Raw genomic sequence first — 21,410 nt, forward strand, 5'->3', positions numbered from 1 at the left:
AAACTGATCCTGCATTTAGGCAGAAAACTGAAGGCCCACAAAAGCTAAGATAATTTTGTAAAAAAGGATAATAAAGGGGAGGAATCTCTCCCTGTTCGATACTAACCATGTTAGGAAGCTACAGTAATTTTTTAATATAGTACTACTAATAAAATATATAAAAAGGTCAGTGAACGGAGGAAAAAGAACCCAGGCACGTTCCAAGGTACCGTGTAAACGTGATGCACGATAGAGGATTATCAATCAGCAGGAAAGATAGTTCAGTAAGTAGTAAGTAGTCCCAGTATACGGAGAAAAATGAGTCCCTTTTCCCCTTATATAAATTCTAAATGGATTATAGACCTGAAAATAAGAAATATATCTATAAAATTAATTGAAAAAATTATGAAAATATTTTTGTGGTCTTAGAGTGGTTCCTTCTCAAGTTAGAATCCAAGTGGGCAACAATAAGTAGAAAAAATGATGACTTTGTATCAGTATTAAATATTTTTGTTCAAGATACCTGGAATACTATTAACCAGTGGGTAAAAGACAGGGAAAAGGGTCTTACAACATCCATTTAGATGGAACATTATGAAATTGCCCTTTTTTGTATGTCTAAAATAGATGAACATCAGCACTTTCATATGGTTGAACCTAATGAAAACCAACAGTGAATTTATATCTATTCAGGTAGGAAATGGGATAAAAGGGACCCAGCAGTGACTGACGGGGAAAGCTTACATCGGGGGAGATGCCTGTTCTCACTGGCAATCCATGAAGCACAAATTAAAACAATGGTGATATTGATACCACCTACAAGCAATCAGATTGATACTGAGTCTGGACTTTTAAATTGATTTACTAATAAAATAGTCTGAGATACATTTCTATGAGTTAGATTAGAAAAACATAAACTGGGACGAATATTGTTCACTAAAGCTTCACTCCATTAGACAACTCTACTATAATGAAAATAAATTTTAATCTTTATTTTAGTAAACAGTTATTTGGCATTTCAATCAGAAACAAACACTTTTATTAAGAATTATGCCTGCGGGGCACCTGGCTGGCTTATTCGGAAGAGCATGAGACTCTTGGTCTTGGTGTGGCGAGTTTGAGCCCCACATTGGTGTAGAGATTCGTTAAATAAATAAAACTTAAAAAAAAAATTATGCCTGGAACATAACCACTACCCTTTAAAAGGAATTCCCAGAATGAAGAGTGTATCTGTGGCAGGGACTGTGGTTAGACCTACTAGACATACTTATCTCAGTACTTCCAGTGGGTAACTAAAAAAGAAAGCACATTTTTTAAAGAACCAGTAATTTGAAATTTTCTATCAGTTTGTTGGCTTTATGTTCCAGATACATGAAAAGCAATAAAAATAGCTGTATCCTCATTCCCTTCAAAAAAATTCTTCCAAAAAAAATACCAAATAAGAAAATTAGACCAAGTTGTTTTTTAACTACCCATTAGACAAAATAATAATAATAAATTAGGGAGTTAACTGTGAGGGAAAAAATTTACCTTTCTAGATTGCTGTGTTTGGGGTAGTTTTTATTTTTTTTTAATATTTTATTTATTTATTTGACACAGAGAGAGAGAAAGCACAAACAGGGGAGCAGCAGGTAGAAGGAGAGCAGGGAGCCTGATGCGGGACTCGATCCCAGAACCCTGGGGTCATGACCTGAGCCAAAGGCAGACGCTTAACCAACTGAGCCCCCCAGGTGTCCTTGCACGCACAGTTCCTTCCTACAGAATGCATTACAGTCCAAGGATAAAGGAGAAGGGGAGCTTGAGTATGTAAATAAAACATTACAGCCTGGAGAGAGTACAAGTTAAAAAAGAATTTCAGACAAAGCAGGATGCATACTGCATTGAGGACGATTACAGAATACTTCATAATGGGGCGCCGGGGTGGCGCAGTCGTTAAGCGTCTGCCTTCGGCTCAGGGCGTGATCCCGGCGTTATGAGATCGAGCCCCACATCAGGCTCCTCCTCTATGAGCCTGCTTCTTCCTCTCCCACTCCCCCTGCTTGTGTTCCCTCTCTCGCCGGCTGTCTCTCTCTCTGTCAAATAAATAAATAAAATCTTAAAAATAAATAAATAAATAAATAAATAAATAAATAAATAAATAAAAATTAAAAATGTAGAATTTGAGGTAAACATTAAAGCACCAGTACATTTTCAACTGATGGAAACAGCAACATATTCTTGGTTCAGGAAATAATATGAGTGAATGTATGGAGATTATAATGTACAGACAAATGTATAGGTTTGTCAGCCAAAGGAAGTTTTGAAGGTGGGAATGAACAGGGTTGAATGTAGCTATGTAAGGGCAGACTTGAGTGGTGGGAAGGGATACTGTAGGAAGCTGTTTCAGCATCCCATACCAGAGATAATACAAACATGAACAAATGGATAGTCGTGAGAAAGAAATGGAAGGAGTATGTGGGCAGGTGATAAGCCTGTTGCTGGTGGACGGGGTTGGACGTGGAAACAGCTAGTTTTCAAATATAGGCAACTGGAAATAATGGATTTTATCCATATAAATACAGAAGTCAAGAAAAGAGCTGGCTTTGTGAGAAGAAAGATATGATTGATTTAATGTTATATCTTATTTTCCTTGAAATATTTGGAGGATGAGATCAAACTGGCTTGAAAGATAGGATGGGCCTAGTGAGGAAAATTGAGACACAGCTAAATGTCTAAGGGACACCAGAGAGAGGAAGGAGAAGTGAGGAAAGAAACTTGGTTTCTTACCATTAAAAGATGATACCTACAAGATATAAAGCCCTAACAAAAAAAGGAGTACTCCTTGTTGATGTGTTCAAGAAATGGCATGATTCTTTTGATTAGTGATATATATATTAAAATATTTGAGAAAAAGGGTTATTAAAAACTCCGATATCAGAGTGAACAGAGACTGGCATCTGTCTTCGTCCTTTTGGGCTGCTGTAACAAAATGCTGTAGACTAGCTATCTCATAAACAACAAACACTCATTTCTCACAGTTCTGGAGGCTGGTACGCCCAGGGTGATGGTGCCAGCTAATTCGGCATCTGGTGAAGATCCAGTTCCTCATAGACCTTCATCTTCTCACTGTACCCTCACATACCAGGAGAGGGAAGCTAGCTTTTTTATAAGAACACTAATCCATTCCTGAGGGCTCCACCCTCATGACCTAAGCAATCTCCCAAAGGCCTCACCTCCTAATACCATCACTTTGGGGGTTAGGATTTCAACATACGAATTTTGGGGAGGCACAGACAGTTAAACCATAGCAGCATCCATATTATATTTAACCAGAAAGGGTAAATAAGTCTATGTTTCTATGTTCATAGAGGTAGAAGCAGCCTAGATTTTACCACTCAGTGTTTGCAGAACCATTGTTTACACACAGTATATGTGATGTGAATCATCTCTTCTCAGACTCATTATTTTGGAAACGATAATGAACTAAATAATGAAAAGTTATCCTATAAACTGTGTGTTAAACATTGAGAAATTATATTCAAATGCACCTTAAATGTATACACAGGATCACAGATACTCATATTATATACTGCTCTTAAATAGCTTTGGTGAAATCCAGAGAGGTTCTCGCTGGGTGGTTTCTAAACGCCGTCATCTGAAAACATCCTCATCTTGCTTCACAAAATGAGTTGCAGCACAAAGAATTATGAATCTGGAGGCATTTTTGAGACTCGGTGCTGCTCCAAAATGAAATTTTCATCAGAAAAAGAGGACAGATTTTATAATCCAGATTATATGGATATGATGGGAGCTTTACAGTTCTTAATTTTATACCATATCCAGAAAACACTGAGAAGTATTTTTTAATGAATCTTTTATTTAGTCTATAATTTTTGTATCTCTGCTCTGACCTAGACATGAACCTTTGAAGTTACACTAAGATATAAGGAAGTTCCTAACCTTCTGTAGTTCATTGTCTGCCAAAAGTGAAAAGTAAATAGTATGATAATTTAAAGACAGCATGAGTAGTATATTAGGGATAAACTCAGGGTGGGAAAATGGAGAAGACCTAACCTGAGGGTGGGAGGTTAAGGAAAATGTCCTAGATGGCATCCAGGCCAAATCCCAAAGGATGAGAAAGGGTTCCCAAACAAAACCAGGGGAGGATACTTTTTTTTTTTTTTTTTTCTTTTTTTAGGGAGTGAGCATGGTGGGTGGCAGAGGGAGAAGGAGAGAGAGAATCTTAAGCAGGCTCTGTGCTCAGCGCAGAGCCTGACACAGGGCTCGACCTCACTACCCTGAGCCGAAATCAAGAGTTAGATGCTTAACCAACTGAGCCACCTAGGTACTCCCAGGGGAGGAAAGAACTTCTAAGCTTTGTTTTCCTTTTTATATAGCATACAGTTTGGTTAAAAGTAAACTACTGAAATTCCTAGAGTTTTTCTATTTTGATTTACTTAATGGGAAAAATTATGACATTGAAAATTAATCATAGTTTTCATTGTTCTCTTGTTTCAGGGACCAAAAGCAAAGCCTCTAAATACATTATCTAAAAAGTGGGGCTCTTTTTTTATTGATTCAGTTTCGGGACTGGAAAATACAGAAGACTCATTGGTTTATACATGGTCTTGTAAGAGAATCAGTACTTACAGCACTATTGCAATTCCAAGTCTTGAAGCAATAGCAGGTAAGTGTAAAAATACTTATAAAACTTAGTCGTTACTAGCCAGTAATGACTGTAAGCACTAGAATTCTTGCCTTTGAAAAAAGAAAATCTTCCCATGGCATTTGTTTTTCTTGGGATACACCTAGGTTATGGCAACCTAGGTAATTAGGACCTGCCTGTCTCCTGGAGCCAACTACAAAAACTAGCTGCTTTTTTTTTTTTTTTTTTTTTGTCTGCTTGGAGTCATACAATGAAAGGAAAAATTACCAGGACAGGAACGTAAAGAAGCCAAGTAAGGTGAACCTGACTTTTGGAGCTGCTTTTTCCTTAGTGTTGGCTAATTCTAGAGAGGGCACCAGAGAAAGAGAGTGGAATTTTCATTAGCTTCCTGAGCCTACAGGCATAGGAAGTGGAAGGTACGGTCTGCCAGAGAGGAGGGTAGACCTGATGGACTCTCTTAATTTGTGTTGAGACCCTGAATTTACCTTAGAGTAAAGATAACTGAAGCTCAGTGTTAGATCAGCTAAATCCCTAAAACTGGATTGAGAATATTTTCTTTAGAGGAAGGTAACATCTTCTTGGACTCAAATTATTTCTAAAAACAATCAGTCTAAGGTTCAGCACATAATGAAAAATAGCCAGGCCCACAAGGGTATGAGACTACACTAACAGAAATAATGAAGTTTACTCTTGCCAAGTAGTACAGAAAAGAAAGGACTGAGAAATTTAGTAGAGACATAAAAACAATAAGGAGAATGGATGTTCTAAAATTGAAATATTAGAAAATCAAAATTAAAAATGTAATGGATTTTATAAAGCAGATTAGACAGTTAAAACATAAATCAGTGCACTGGAAGACAAGCTGAAAGAAAATATCCAAAATGAAGCATGGAGGAAAAAAAAAAAAAGCAAGATACAGAAAAAAGGAAGATACAGAAGATGGACTAAGCAACATAGGAGATACACCAAGAAGGAATAAGATTTCTATAATTGGAATCCCCGGAGATGAGAGAATAAGCCAAAATAATAGCTACAACTTTCCAAAAATGATGAAAAGAAATAAGCTAAAGGTGTAAGAAGCCCAAAGAACTGAGACAAAATAAATAAAAACAAATCCAAAGTTAACTGCTAAAAACCACAGGTAATTAAGAAATATTAAAAGTAGCCAGAGAATTAAAAACAGATTGATTTCAAAGGAGTAAGAGTTAGACTGACATCTGACTTCTCCCAAAAACAAAAGAAGCCAATACAGTAGAACAGTATCTAAATTGCTGAAAGACAATGACTATCAATCTTGATAGTCTACACCCAGTAAGGATAATGTTAAACAATAAAAGACAGACAGCAATGGAGGAAATTTATCTCCAGAAGACCTACACTAAAGAAAATGCTAGGGTACTGTTCTTCAGGCAAAAGTATGAATGATTCCTGTTGGAAGACTGAAGATGCAAGAAGGAATATATAGCAACAAAGGGATAGATATGTGAATAAATTAAATGAACATTTTCTGTTGGAACAATAAAAAAAAAAAGCCCTAAGATGTTTAAAGAAAGAATTTTTTTAATTTATTTTTATTTATTTTTTTAGAGAGAGTGAGTGCATGTGGGAGTGGGAATGGGGTGATGGGGATGGAAGAAGAGAGAATCTTAAGCAGGCTCCACACCCAGCTTGGAGCCCAACAGCAGACTGTATCTCACAACCCTGATCAGGATCATGACCTGAGCCAAAATCAAGAGTCAGACACTTAACCAACTGAGCCACCCAGGTGCCCCTAAAGAAAGAAATTTTAAAACATGAAAGACTCCATCAAAAAATCGCTAGAACTGATACAGAAATTCAGCAAAGTCACAGGATATAAAATAAATACACAGGGGCGCCTGGGTGGCGCAGTCGTTAAGCGTCTGCCTTCGGCTCAGGGCGTGATCCCAGCGTTCTGGGATCGAGCCCCACATCAGGCTCTTCCGCTGGGAGCCTGCTTCTTCCTCTCCCACTCCCCCGCTTGTGTTCCCTCTCTCGCTGGCTGTCTCTCTCTGTCAAATAAATAAATAAAGTCTTTAAAAAAAATAAAATAAAATAAAATAAAATAAATACACAAAAATCAGCTGCATTTCTATACACTAACAATGAAGAAGAAAGAGAAATCAAGGAATGGATCCCGTGTACAACTGGACCAAAAACCATAAGATACCTAGAAATAAATCTAACCAAAGAGGTAAAGAATCTATACTTTGAAAACTACAGAACACTTAAGAAAGACACAAAGAAATGGAAAAACATTCCATGTTCATGAATTGGAAGAAAAATATTAAACTGTCTATGCTACTCAAAGCAATCTATACATTTAGTGTAATCCCTATCAAAATACCATCAGCATTTTTCACAGAGCTGGAATAAACAATCCTAAAATTTGTATAGAACCAGAAAAGACCCCAAATAGCCAAAGTAATGTTGTGAGGGTGGGGGGACCAAAGCCGGAGGCCTTACAGTTCCGGACTATAAGCTGGTATTACAAAGCTGTAATCATCAAGACAGTGTGGTACTGGCACAAAAACAGACCACATAGATTGATGGAACAAAATAGAGAACCCAGAAATGGACCCTCAACTCTATAGTCAAATAATCTTCGACAGAGCAAGAAAGAATATCCAATGGAAAAAAGACAGTCTCTTCGACAAATGGTGTTGGGAGAATTGGACAGCCACTTGGGGAAGAATGAAACTGGACTACTTTCTTACACCGTCCACAAAAATAAACTCAAAATGGATGAAAAGTGTGAGACAGGAATCCATCAAAATCCTAGAGGAGAACACGGGCAGCAACCTCTTTGACCTTGGCCGCAGCAACTTCTTGCTAGACACGTCTCCAAAGCAAGGGAAACAAAAGCAAAAATGAACTATTGGGCCTTCATCAAGATAGAAAGCTTTTGCACACCAACAGAAACAGTCTAAAAAACTAAAAGGCAGCCAGCCTACAAAAAGGAAGATATTTGCAAATCTCTTATCATATAAGGGGCTACTATCCAAAATCTATAAAGAACTTATCAAACCCAACATCCAAAAAACAAAAAATCCAGTCACGAAATGGGCAGAAGACATGAACAGACATTTCAACAAAGAAGACATACAAATGGCTGACACATGAAAAAATATTCAACATCACTTGGCATCAGGGAAATACAAATCAAAACCATAATGAGATAACACTTATACTGGTCAGAATGGCTAAAATGAACAGCTCAGGAAACAATATATGTTGGCGAGGATGCAGAGAAAGGGGAACCTTCTTACACTGTTGGTGGGAAAGCAAATTGGTGTGACCACTCTGGAAAAAAGTGTGGAGATTGCTCAGAAAGTTAAAAATAAAGCTACCCTATGACCCAGCAATTGCACTCCTACGTATTTATTCAAAGGATACAAAAATAGTGATTCGATGGGCATATGCACCCCAATGTTTATAGCAGCGTTGTCCACAATAGCCAAAATATGGAAAGAGCCCAGATGTCCATCAACAGATGCAGGGATAAAGATGGTCTACACAATGGAACATTACTCAGCCATTAAAAAGAAAGAAGTCTTGTCATTTGCAAAGTCGTGGATGGAACTAGAGGGTATTATGCTAAGCAAAATAAGTCAGTCAAAGACAAATACCATATGATTTCACTCATATGTGGAATTTAAGAAAACAAAACAGATGAACATAAGGGAAGGAAAGGAAAAATAAGATGAAAACAGAGGGAAGAAAACCATAGGAAACAAACTGAGGGTTGCTGGAGGGGAGGTGGATGTGGGGATGGGGTAATTGGGTGATGGGCATTATAGAGCACACTGGAAGTAATGAGCACTGGGTGTGAAATACAGCTGGTGAATCACTAAATTCTACCTCTGAAACAATAATAGAGTATATGTTAATTAAATTGAATTTAAATAAAATTTTTAAATGATGCCAGTGGCAGTAGGACAGCTGTAGTTAAAATGTTCTAGCATCTTTGTATTATATGGTAAGGAATAAGAGTATGTTAGGTATTGATAAGACAAAAATGCATGTTGTAATCTCTAGGATACTACCAAAGAACCTGTAAGAGATACATACTGGGCTAATTATGTAAAATAATTTTAAAATCTAAAAGGAAACAAAAACGGAAAGAAAAGAGTATGAAAAATAAACAAGACAAATGGAGAATATTCAGTAAGATGACAGATTTAAAGCTGAGTAATTATATTAAGTATAGATGGCAAAAATCTCTGATTAAAGGCCTGAATGAAATAACGAAACCCAACTATCGGCTGTTTAGAAAAGACATCTCTGAAATATAAGGACACAGAAAGTTTGAATATCAAAAGATGGCAAGAAATATGTTAACCATGTTAACAGTAACTTAAAAGAGTTAGTTATATTAGTGTGAAACAAAGGAGACATTAAGGAAAAAATCCATTATTAACATGAAAGAGAATTACTTCATAATAGTAAATTCAGTTCTCAGAATTTGAAAGCCTGAGGTATTCACAGGGCCCCTGATTAAGATCAGAATTTAATCCCTCTGTTTTCTTAAAACCAAGAAACTGCTGAAAAATCCACTCTGCTTTGCAGAGGTATATGCTTTGGCTTGCTTAGTTTCCTGAATGAAGTTCCCCTCAGAATTTGGCAACAATTTTCTCCTGAGGAGAAAACCAGCAGAGTCCAGTTCTCCACCCATTCCTAGCCCCTCAATTTTTGACTGCACCCCTTCAAGACTGCCAAAAGCTCTATTAGTTTTCCTGCTGCTAGTAACCGCCCCTGCCTCCAGGACAAATTCAGGTGCCCACGGGAAAAAGCTGTGGCAGAACGTCAGCTCACTGCTTGTTACGCTGTCCCAGGATCTGGGTCCTCAGGTATTAGTTGCCTCTCAAGTGACTTTACTCTGATGTTTGTATTTTTATTCAGCTTAGATTCTTCTTTCATTTAATTGGGGCTAATACCAAACTGCATTTCCTCCCTCACAGGATGGATGTGAGAGAAAGTAAAGCAAAATATTTATCTGAATTATTGATAGGGTGATGGCAATGATGATGATATGACAACAGTTGCAACCCTAAAATACATATAACCTTCCAAAAAGTCCATTCTCTATGCCAGCGTACAAATCCAATATGTCAGTGTATCCTCATTAAAATAATATCTCATTCGCATTAGTTCCAAAAGAATAGTTTAATTTTCATTTTGTTCCATGCTTATACACATAAAATTAAAGAAAGATAACCTCCTTTTACAAACAATTTTCCTGTAAAAGAAATGGAACTTGTCGGGGCGCCTGGGTGGCACAGCGGTTAAGCGTCTGCCTTCGGCTCAGGGCGTGATCCCGGCGTTACGGGATCGAGGCCCACATCAGGCTCCTCCGCTAGGAGCCTGCTTCTTCCTCTCCCACTCCCCCTGCTTGTGTTCCCTCTCTCGCTGGCTGTCTCTATCTCTGTTGAATAAATAAATAAATAAAATCTTTAAAAAAAAAAAAAGAAAGAAATGGAACTTGTAACTTGAAGTAAGGGACTGACCCAGAATTAAACTATTATTTTCAATTTTTCTATTTCACTCCTCCTTTATTTCAAAGTGACTCAAATTTATAGTGAGAGAATAAAGTAATGTGATAATGGAAGCCAATGAATTATTATAATAGTACGTGGATAAAACTGGTTCAGTGGGATAGGGTTATGAAATAGTAAGAAAGTCAAAGTAAAGTGAATCTTCATTATTCTAGGATTTAAATATTTCTCTGAAGAATGAGAAAATAACCCCCTCTCCATCTTCTGGGTCTCCTCAAAGAACGCAGTAATAACATTAGTGCAGTTCCAATTTTCATTTCCCAAAAGCTTTCTTCCACAGCCCCCTGGAAAAGAACTTGGCACTGGGCTTTTGTCTTCTAACTTTTCTCAGGAGAAAATATTAAGAAGGACTTAACAGTAGTCAAATAAAGCTAAACATGTACCGATTTTTTGTGGGGAAAGGAGGAGAGTGTTGATAAGTCATACTCAATTGCTGATTTTGATGTCCAGGATACTTCCTCCAAAAGCAAAGTGTTAGTCTCTAAGTTAGCACTCTGCTGTGTTCACATTCTCATAAAGAAGTTCTATCTCACAGAAAACTTGAAATTATTTCAGTAACATATTCAGTAAAGTCGGATACTACTGTATAATTTACCTTATTTCTCAAGTAAGAAAAATGGCTGAAAGAAAAATACTGTTGGCCATAGCTTCAGACACGTTGAAGACAGAATCTGTATATACATGTTACCTGCTAATACTTCTAAAAAAAAAAAGATCCAAGAGTTGTTCTGTTTCTGTTATATTTTATGTTGAACTTACTGTTCAAGAATATTTGTTCATTTTGGCTCACTTCATTTAACTGCTAGATAATATGGTTGACATGATAGTGTATTTAATACACAGAGTTTAATAGGATATTGTTGTGGTAAATAAGAATTAAGTTTTGTCTGCATTTCTCTTTTCTTCCAAAGAGCACCAGAAATGACTTTCCTGTAACAACGATGCCATTCTTTCCCTTTTGTTGAATCCCCAGTCTAGAGATCCTTGTTTTAACACAAAAGTCTTCAGATCTCACCTGGTTATAAAATGCCCAAATTTCTTAACAGTAGATCTTTTCTGCTACCTGAAAGAGAAAATGTTTGCTTTAAATAAGATAGGAGGTGAAAAACAAATACTCCCCCTTTGCCTCTTAAAACCTTTTTGTATTCATGAAATGTTTGTTTCTTAATGGGTATCTTGTTGGAGTTGGTTATCTCATTGGCATTTAAATACAAAGACTCATTTTTATAGATTTTATAAGTTTGCACTTGTTAGCTGTATACATTACAGTGATGACTGGTTTATAAGCATTGTGGTAATGTAACCATTTTTAATTTTATAATAATAGCTACGCAGAGACCTAAACATTTACTTCAGCAAATGTATAGGAAAGACAGAAAAAGATGACTGGTTGAACTCAGCCTGTATCATTTTCACGGCTTATCAGAAATCCAAGTCCTCAGATATATGATTTTAGAAACTCAGTGTTAGCGGATTACTTTCCAAAGCCTTTTTATTTTTTTAAGATTTTATTTATTTATGTGAAAGAGAAAGCACAAGCAGGGGGAAGGGGAGAGGGAGAGGGAGAAGCAGACTCCTCGCTGAGTGGGGAGCAGACATGGGGCTCGATCTCAGGCACCCCTCCAATGCCTTTTTAATGTGTGGCTCAAAATATACCACAGCTAACTGAGCAGTCAAGACCAATGAAATTCACTAATATTGAAAGTTTTTCTGTTTACAGTATCTTAGGTTTCTCAGGCATCAGAAAGGCAGTGTTCCTGCTTTCCAATCTCTAACACTAGTTTTTTTCCTCATAAGGATTAATTACTTGGGCTTGATGATTCTCACTGGCATTTAATATAAAGTATAATTTTTATGCTAGTGTCATTTTCAAAGTACTCAGTACTTCCAAATGATGTTATACTTGTGAAGTTTTTGAAATAAGGATGATTGCCCGTTATCTGCATGTGGCGTTAGTATCGTAACATGGCATATATTATAACATTTCACTTGTAATATTTCTGGTAATGTTTCCTTGGAAGAAATTTGGGGAGAAGATATCTGAAGGCTAGCTTTTGAGAAACTTATAAAGATGTCACAATGTCTCACCATCAATAAAGTATGCATTATATAAAATGTTCTCTCTCCCAATTTCCCTTGTGGCTGTGCGTGCACGCGTGAGTGCGTGTGTGAGAGAGAGAGAGCGAGAGAGAGATGATTATCATATGGAGAAAGTTGCCACATTGTGTATATTAAAATCCTTATTTAAGCATTCAAAAATTATTCTTAGTAACACTCTTCTTACTAAGAGCCAAGAAGATTATTAGTTCTCATTTACCAGTTACATAATGCTCTGAGTAGAGCCTGAGAGACTTTTAAATAAAAAAAAAAAAATTAGATGAGCATGCCTATTTTATGTGTTAGCTTTTGTACAGTTTAAAATTAAACTCACTAGTTAGATCTCTGAAGATGATTTACAAAACTCTTAGATGTATCTTGACTTAAATATTATTGTAAATTTTAGAGAAAAACATCTATACTCCTCATGTTAGGTGCAAACTATCCAGGTGATAAAAGAAATATTAAAATCACAAAACTCTAAAAAATACGTTTTATTAACAATGACTCAAATTTTGATTTGTTTATATTTATGAACGGCCTTTCGAGATCTGCAGAATAATTAAATTGTTTTTTTTCCCCAGAATTACCCCTGGACTACAAATTTTCGAGGTTCTGTTCAAGCAATTCAAAAACAGCTGGCTACTATCCGAACCCTCCGTTGATCTTATCAAATAATGAGACACTGACAACCAAATAAACTGTCTTTACTGAAAAACGAAGTGAAGAACCACATATGCAGCAAACGTACTGTAAAAATGTTATTTTCAAAAAATACTGTAAAATGCTTTATAGGAACAAATTCTTGATGATAACTGACCAAGAAATCGATGTTTTTTCCATAGGTCTCCTTTCTGTATAGACAATCTTGATGCCCAGCAACTCTCATTATATTAAATCCCAGTATCTTAGAACTTAAAAGAACCTTAGTATTTTCTACACCAATAGTTCTGAGAATAGGATTCACCTGGGGATTAGGATTCACCTGTGTAATAATATACACATATTCATACACACACACACACACACACACAATTTACACATGCCTAGACCAGTGGTTCTCAACGTGTAGTCCCCCAAACCACTAGCAGAGCATCACCTGAGAATCTGATAGAAATACAAATTTGCAGGCCCCACTCAAGGCCTGCAGAATCAGAAACTCTGGGGATGCAACCCAGCAACCTGTGTTTTAATATTAGTGGATTCATCTACTAAAGTTCAGGAATCACTAGCTAGACCATAACCTCCAGAGACTGGTTTAATTGGTCTGGAAATATAGATGAGCATTGACATCTTTTACCTGCCCCAGGAAAATGCAGCCAGAATTGAGAATAACTCATCTATACCTGTCCCTTCCAATTACAACCAAAAACACTGAGTTGAGTGAGAATAGACTATCCAAGCTATCAGATTTCATGCTATTCTTATGTTTTCCAAAACAAGGAGCTAAAGAGGATTTCTTGTGAGACCATACAGCCAGTATGGGACAGAAATGAGATAAGAAGCCAACTATTTCAACCTCTAATATTACTCATAAGGGTTTTTTTTCCTCCCATTTAATAATGTTAAAGGGTATATAATTAATTTTCATTCACTTTAAGACATACATTCTCAATGGGACAAAAATTGGTTCTTGGGGTGAAAAAAATATTAGATAATACAATGGATTGTGCCCCTCCAAAGCTCAACTCTACCCAGTAAATGTTATTCTTTAGTATTAATTTCTCTCATTAGGGAGAAATAGAATTTAAAGTTAAATTTATTAATTAAATTTAATTTGGTTGAATTTAATTTTTCTCGGGGGGGCGGATAGTAATGGAAAAAAGGTTGAGAAAATGCTTATAAGAGGTTTATAGCTATATTACAATCTGGGATTATTGTGCTCCATGTGCTTTGTATGGTCCTCTAGTAGTAGCTACTTGTGGCAACATGTCTGGAGCCAGATGTTTACAGTAAATTCCTGGCTACTCTTTGTTATAATTTCGCTCTGTCAGAAAACGCAATGGTCATTATCATTATTTTACCTGGACTGTAGCAGAGAACTTAACATACTGATGCATGCAATGAAAAGATAAATATTTCATTAATTTTTTAAATGCTCAAATAATCCCAAATGTCCTGTGGGAATGAATATCTCAGGGTGGGTAAACAGTTACTGAAATTTTTTCCTCAATGTCAGTAGCTTTGTTTGATATCTACTAATAAGTATATGGTAATGTATTTGAAATTGATTTCCAAAATCTTATTGGAATATGATAACGAACACACAATCAGCTTAGGGCTAAATGAAAGATGCTGTCTCATGTATACAAATAGATATTTAATTTCTTTAAAAATAAAGCTATTTTTCCTTATGTGGATTTATTTTATCAATGGGTAAGAATAATGTATCTTTAAATGGTTATAAACTGCTATTGTTATTAACAATAACCAACCCCAAAACATGTTAATTGTACTTTTTTGGTCACTAAGGAGTGAAAAAAAAAAATGGACTCAAGTCAGAAGTTCCCATCCTACTTTAACCTGTACTTACCTAAGGGATCTGAACAAGTAACCACCTACCTAATCTGACCTCAGTTTTTTCCATCTTGTCAAGAGACAAGGTTAGAATTTATTTCCAAGTTTCCTAATACCGTTCTAGCAGAGTCAGTTCTTCTAATGAATGTTGTTTTTCTGTCGGACTACAATTAGACTTTTAAATTTTTTTATTTCATTGTTTCTAAAAAGTGCCAGTGTTTCTAACTGGATAAGAAAAGTAAAAATAATTTTTAAATGGCACTATAAAAATTAAAAATAAGACATTAGAGAAGAAAAGCTATATATTCTTTAATAAAGTTAAATGAAGCAAGAAGGCCAGAAAATTGTGTAAATGGACCGAGGACTTAAGTTTAATATTAGCATACAGGCAAATGTTCATCATCTGAAAGATAACTGCAAATAAATGCAAGGGATTTTAGATTTCCTTTGCTGGCCATTGTTGATCTCATCAGCAGAGGAAAGATCTGAATGTCACAGTGGTAACAGTTTGTCAGAATTTGGTTTTTGGAATATTAAGGTAGTAGAAATTTCAGTTAAACCGTGTATTGCAATCTAAAATCAACTAAAGTTGACTCTTGAAATTCATGGGTCTGAGCTGCACAGGTCCACTTATATGCAAATGTTTCGTGATACAGTACTGTAAATGTATTTTCCTTATGATTTTAACATTTTCTTTTTTCTAGCTTACTTTATTATAAAAATATAGCATATAGGGTTGCCTGGGTGGCACAGTCGTTAAGCATCTGCCTTCGGCTCAGGGCATGATCCCGGCGTTCTGGGATCGAGCCCCACATCAGGCTCCTCTGCTGGGAGCCTGCTTCTTCCTCTCCCACTCCCCCTGCTTGTGTTCCCTCTCTCACTGGCTGTCTCTGTCAAATAAATAAATAAAATCTTAAAAAATATATATATAGCATATAATATACAGAATATGTGTTAATGTTATCAGTAAGGCTTCCAGTTAACAGTAGGGTATTAGTAATCAAGTTTGGCAGGGGATTCAAATGTTACACATGGATTTTTGACTATGCATGGGGGAGGGGGCCCTAATCCCCACATTGTTCAAGAGTCAACCGTACTTCTGAGCTTTTTAAACGTGAAATCGGGTATTATTTCCCCACCAATTTTTCATATCCAACAACTTTAAATATATGTATTTAAAGCAAATAAATATAGATATACACACACATATGTATATATACACACTTATATATGTATACCCACACTTATTGAACTGGTTTGAATGAAAATCAAATCTATTGTATATAGCCAGCATAAAATAGAATGTCAGACTACCTCTTTGGATATAATAACCTTGACTATATTAGAATCACGTGGATAGCTTTTTCTTAAATGTGATGGTACAGTAGCGTTCCCTCACCTCTTCTCAGGGTCTTGAGAAGAAGGTTATCATAAGAGTTGACTTCCAGATTAGTGCAGGACTGGGATATATTCAAGAGTTAACTCACCCAGTGTGCTGCCCATGAAAATCCTTGGGCATGGTCCAGTCCACATAGGGTGAATTCAGAAAGGTGTCTCGTTTGTCTCTAGAATCATCCTCAGAAATAATGGCAAAAAAATAATGGCAGTGAGTGCTAACTCTTCACCAGGCTACTTCAGGTTCCTTATTTATCCCCTACCGCATCCCTATGAGGTGTGTATATTATTAAAATTTTACAGATAAGGACACTGAAATTCATGGAGGTTAAATAACATACTTGCTCAAAATTGTACTGTTACTAAGGAACAGTCTATACATGAGCCCAAGTTTTACCCCAAAACTCATGTCCTTAGTTGACCTGACACATAAAAGTCTTCCAACACTGGAAAAGATTGGGGTAAATTCTCAGTCTAAAACCACACTTCAATTTAACACTCACACCACGCTAGGACATGTGAGGGATTAGAAATAAAGGCACAGGCTTTGTCCTAAAGTAACAATTTAGTAAAAAATATTAAAGCAAAGATCTATAACACAGAACTTACCTGGAAGAGTAAAATAGAGAACCAAGAACCATGGGAGTCCTAAAATGTATAATGAAGTCTATTCTTGTTGGAAGCCACATACACTAAAGTCATCAGTAAGCAGGTCTACTCTTTCTTCATATTCAGGTTCAAATGTTCACCTTGCATAGTTAGCAAATTTCCCCTTTGGTGCTGAGGAAACCAAAATGAAAAGGAATAATGAAAACCGATCCAAGTAAACTTAATGGGAGATGGGCTCTCTGGGCCTACTGAAAGAAGTTGGGTCATTAATTAGAATGACAACTACAATACCACATAGACTGCTTGACAGTCAGGTTTTTATACCATGCAAGTGTTCTTAGGAGTCCTAAAAAAACAACAAAAAAACCCCACTCTATTTTACTTTATTGGTGCTTTGGCCTTGGCACTTTCTTGGTAAAGATTCAAGCTTAATAAAGTTTAACAAAATTTAATAAAGAGAAGAATGGGGCACCTGGTTGGCTCACAGTCGGTAGAACATGAGACTTTTGATCTTGGGTATGAGTTTAGCCTCACATTGGGGGGTAGACTGTACTTAAAAAAAAAAAAAAAAACTTTAAAAAACTAAAGTAGAGAAGAAATAAATTACTAAGTGCCTATTAAAAGCAATCACCATGTTGAATCAATTAAAAAATACTCAAATTCTCTAAATTTAATACAAATGTCAACATTTCTTTACAGTTCTTAGCAACTAAATTTCATAAATATAATATTTAAAGTCCTTTTGGTACATTTACGCCCTTTGATGAACGCAACAAACTGCTAATTTCATTCATTTTTGAAGCAATTATCAAGATTGCATTTGTAAATTCCAATAGTGTTTTAATCTGTGACTGTATGGAACCGTGCAGTAAGTGATAAAAAGTACCCCTTTCAAAGACTAATCATGAATGAAGGAAGAATAACCTTCAACTGAGTCCTGATTATTCACATAAATACAGTTTTCGTTTTGTTTTATGCCAAATTTAGTACAGATGTTTATAACAGTGGAAGATACCCTAGGCTTGAAATTAAAAAATACATGTCTCTGTGACTTGCTTCTTAGGCATATTTACTTCAGCTTTCTGAGCCTGTTTTCTTAACTATTTAAATGGAGGAGATAGTAAGACCTGTGTCAGGATTACAAAAGTAACATGAGAACACAAATGGAAGTGCCGGACATACCTCAGATTTCTTGAGATTGTCAAACCAGAGACGGTATCTCTGATGCAAATCAGATATCCAAAGCTCAAACTGTGACTCTGTGGAGCAGGGGATTCAATAAGAATACAGGTAATTTTTGTTTGTTTTTATGATAAACACTGATTACAGAAACTTAAGTCAACTAGAGATAAAGGAGAAGCAGTAGCAGCAACAGGAATAGTGGGAAGAAGGGACCCGAGTAAGGAAGGTTAGAGAAGGCTTTGTCATTGTCTGGTCTAAACTGAATACCCAGAAATGGAAAAGAAAGCCCAAGGAGATTCTGTTATGTGGGGACCAGGGAAATTATGAAGAATGACCCTACTAACAGGGCAATACGGCCTGAGCAGACCAAATGATACTTCTTTGGTGAACAGAGGATGAGAGAACCTCGTAACTGATTTGGCGCTCTGCACAAGGAATAATTTGGGTCTAGAATTGAGGGGAAAAAAAGGCAATGAAAAGAAATGGAGCAGGGATATAGGAATAAACTAATTGGTAAGTGAAACATATAATGTCTAATTGAGTCTAATTTTATTAAACAGAACAGAAACCATGATAATCTAACAAATGAGTGGCCCCAACCTACTAGAAAAATACTATTGGTTGAAACGGATAATAAACCAAGGGCAACAAAAATGACATTTTTCTGACCATGTCCAGAAAAGGATAAGAGAGAGAATGCTTGAAACAGGTGTTTGACAAGGCAGAAAAAAAACACTGAATTGTAAAGGTAAAATGAACACTAAATGGAAAATTTAGGATTAAGTTGGGTATAGAGTTTGCAAAGAAAACCTAGCTCTCTAAAACTTAAAGTTCTTCAGGCCTAGAAAAAATTATACTTAAGCAAGTAAAACTTACAAGTATGAACTGCATCAAGAGTCAGCAGGTCTGTTTAATAATTATTTGGAGCCATTTATGTAAAATTTTTGTTTAGATGGCTAAAAATACCATTCATTTTCACAGGTCTTGCCATATCCATAGCCCTGTCAACTCCAGAGAATGCAGAAGTATTTAGCTCCCAAACCTTCACGTGACAGCTGCCGAAGAGCAAAACATTACTGATGACTGGACTGAGATGTCTGAGATCATTTGTTTCTAGACACTCTATGTCAGTCACAATTTTTTTTGTTATTTTTTTTAAAGCACCATACTGTTGTAGGAAAAGAAATTAAGCACGTACAGATTACACAATGATTTCTTCCAAAAGTGTATCTTAAGCTCACTGAGAAAAGAATAAGATCAGTTATCCTGAATGTAGTAAACAAGAATGGTGCATTAAGAATAGTTTCCCACTAAGCGAAGTAAGTCAGAGAAAGACAAGTACCATTATGATTTCATTCATATGTGGAATTTAAGAAACAAAACAAACAAGGAAAGGGGGGGGATCAAGAAACAGACTCTTAATTATGGAGAAGAAACTGATGGCTGCCAGAGGGGAGGGGGTAAGGGGATGGGTTAAACGGGTGAAAGGGATTAAGGAGTGCGCTTGCTAAGATGAGTACCGGGTGATGTATGAAACTGTTGAATCACTATATTGTAGACCTGAAACTAATATAACACTGTATGGTAATTAACTGGAATTAAAATAAAAACTTAAAAAGCCAAAAATGTTTTCCACTGAAAGCAGTATTTTAAGCAAATGACTAAAATCAAGAAATGGTGCTTCAGTTACCTTCAAGAACTGCACTGGTTGAATAGGAAAAATTATGTTCAGAAGCATGGACTTGGTTAGGCTTCTTAGTTACCATTCTCCAAGGAAAAAAAGGTCTTAGAAATTTAGTGGCTTTTTTTGTTTGTTTGTTTTGGAGCTTCAGGACAATGCTTACTGTGACAATTTGATAACTTTAATGATTTCCCAACCTTCTATTAGCCTACACAACACAGAACTTTATTTTTATATTTTGGTGAAAACAAGAAATACAGCAGAGTGACAGACTTTATTTTTCCTTTGAGCACACAGAAGAAGACTAAAGTACTTAACGATCCTTGTTTAGTTTGACAGAGCAATTCTGTAAGCACTTACACTGGTTAGGAACATAAAATGTCAAGTACAACATTACTATTAGGGCAAGAAATATCAAGACAATAGAGTTATGTTTTTCTTTTTGAGATTACTTTCACAAGACACAGCAACAATTTGCAAAATTTCAAGAATCACACTCAAATTATATTTCTAAGAATAGAACTATATATGAAGACAGACCAGAACAAGCTGATATATTAATGAATATTCACAAGTTTCATACTGCACAGAAACAAGTTTGATATTTTTGCACACATTCTCAATTACAAGCAAAAAGCAGGCCTGTAAATGTCAATTTTGCCAGCAAGCAAAAATAGAGAAAGGAATTAATAGGATTTTACTCAAATACAGTGAAATAAGGAGCATATACCATTAATCTTCCACAAAGAAAAAATCACTCCTACAATAATAGAAAACATACAGACTTGCATTTTTGTGTACAAAAATCTACTGGTGAATTCAAGAGAATTAGGTAAAACTACTCCAAGCATCCTCTTTAAACATCAACCACTCTGATTCTCCCACCTCTCCTGGGAAAAGCTTCGGGGACCCCTCCCCACCATCCCCAACCCTACGGGGTTCCAGTCTTTCCTGTGCCTTTCTAAGACTACTCCACAGCAGGTTCATTTCTCTTTCTGGGCTTTCAGGTTCCTTGGCCTAGAGCACCCTCCCACTTGCTGTGCCCAGACCTCCCAACACACTCAGAGCATAGGGCAAGGCCTTCAAGAAAAAGGAGAAAGGCAGATAGTCATTACTATCACTATTTCCACCCAAGTAAGACAGCCCTGACAGCACGGCTCTCCCACCTACTGGAACCTGTCCTGGAAATGCAGACAGATAGCACATATCCCCATACCCCCCTAGGAGGGAAGCCTGGCATCTCCCACAATGTAGACTGCAGCCTGCTCCCTCATTTTTTGGCATAGAAGCCAGGAAGGCCAGGCAATAGGACGGAGGCCCCTGGGACATCAGAGCAGTAACAAAAGAGAGGACAGAGGTGACCCTCAAAATGCTGCCCTGGGGTTATTTCTAAGTGATCCAAGGCCACACCCCCCCCCCAAATTTCCATGTTTAAAAAAGTTGAGTGAGACTAAGTTTTGGTTGCTTTAGACCACAACCTGCTGTGGGTCTGCCTTAAATCCATCACTGTGCGGCCCCCTATCTTTCCCCTCTGCTTCTCAAACTAAACAAGACACACACAGGTTTTGGTAAATGGACAGGGGAAAAGGGTGGGGCTGTCAAAGTTGGCCCAAAAGAGCACTGCTCATAACTAAACCTACAGGTCTCCCTTGGAAACTTTCAGACCCTAAGGTCTGGAAAGGAAATAGGTGGGGAGGCATGAGGGCAGAAGAGCACAGTAAGAGATCTGCAG

The 21,410-nt window shown here is 36.6% G+C and overlaps 2 protein-coding genes and 1 long non-coding RNA gene across 16 annotated transcripts in view; 2 read left to right on the forward strand and 1 right to left on the reverse strand.

Moving 5' to 3' along the window:
* NT5DC1 (5'-nucleotidase domain containing 1) overlaps positions 1–14,648 on the forward strand; it is a 142,957-nt gene extending 128,309 nt beyond the window's left edge. For all 3 annotated transcript variants that reach the window (XM_040627672.1, XM_040627671.1, XM_040627673.1), the window contains exons 11-12: positions 4,477–4,645; positions 12,879–14,648. In XM_040627672.1, coding sequence (XP_040483606.1) covers positions 4,477–4,645; positions 12,879–12,994 — 285 coding nt within the window. In that variant the 3' untranslated portion in view covers positions 12,995–14,648. The remainder of the gene's footprint in view (positions 1–4,476; positions 4,646–12,878) is intronic.
* The window catches only part of TSPYL4 (TSPY like 4), a 37,859-nt gene that overhangs the window by 13,704 nt on the left and 2,745 nt on the right, over positions 1–21,410 (reverse strand). For 8 of the 12 annotated variants that reach the window (XR_005834339.1, XM_040627664.1, XM_040627662.1 and 5 more), the window contains exons 2-4: positions 17,998–18,074; positions 16,299–16,986; positions 11,213–11,260 (exon numbers count right to left, since the gene is read on the reverse strand). The gene's annotated coding sequence lies outside the window, so the exon portion shown is untranslated. Of the gene's footprint in view, positions 1–11,212; positions 11,261–16,298; positions 16,987–17,997; positions 18,075–21,410 lie in introns of those variants that run through there. The other 4 variants (XM_040627669.1, XM_040627668.1, XM_040627663.1 and 1 more) reach the window with 3 other exon arrangements.
* LOC121102268 lies at positions 18,000–21,221 on the forward strand. Its single transcript, XR_005834341.1, has 2 exons — positions 18,000–18,105; positions 18,979–21,221. It is a non-coding gene; the product is annotated as an uncharacterized LOC121102268 (long non-coding RNA).

Source organism: Ursus maritimus, unplaced genomic scaffold (assembly GCF_017311325.1).
Source record: "Ursus maritimus isolate PB19 unplaced genomic scaffold, ASM1731132v1 scaffold_13, whole genome shotgun sequence".
NCBI classification, from domain to species: Eukaryota; Metazoa; Chordata; class Mammalia; order Carnivora; family Ursidae; genus Ursus; species Ursus maritimus.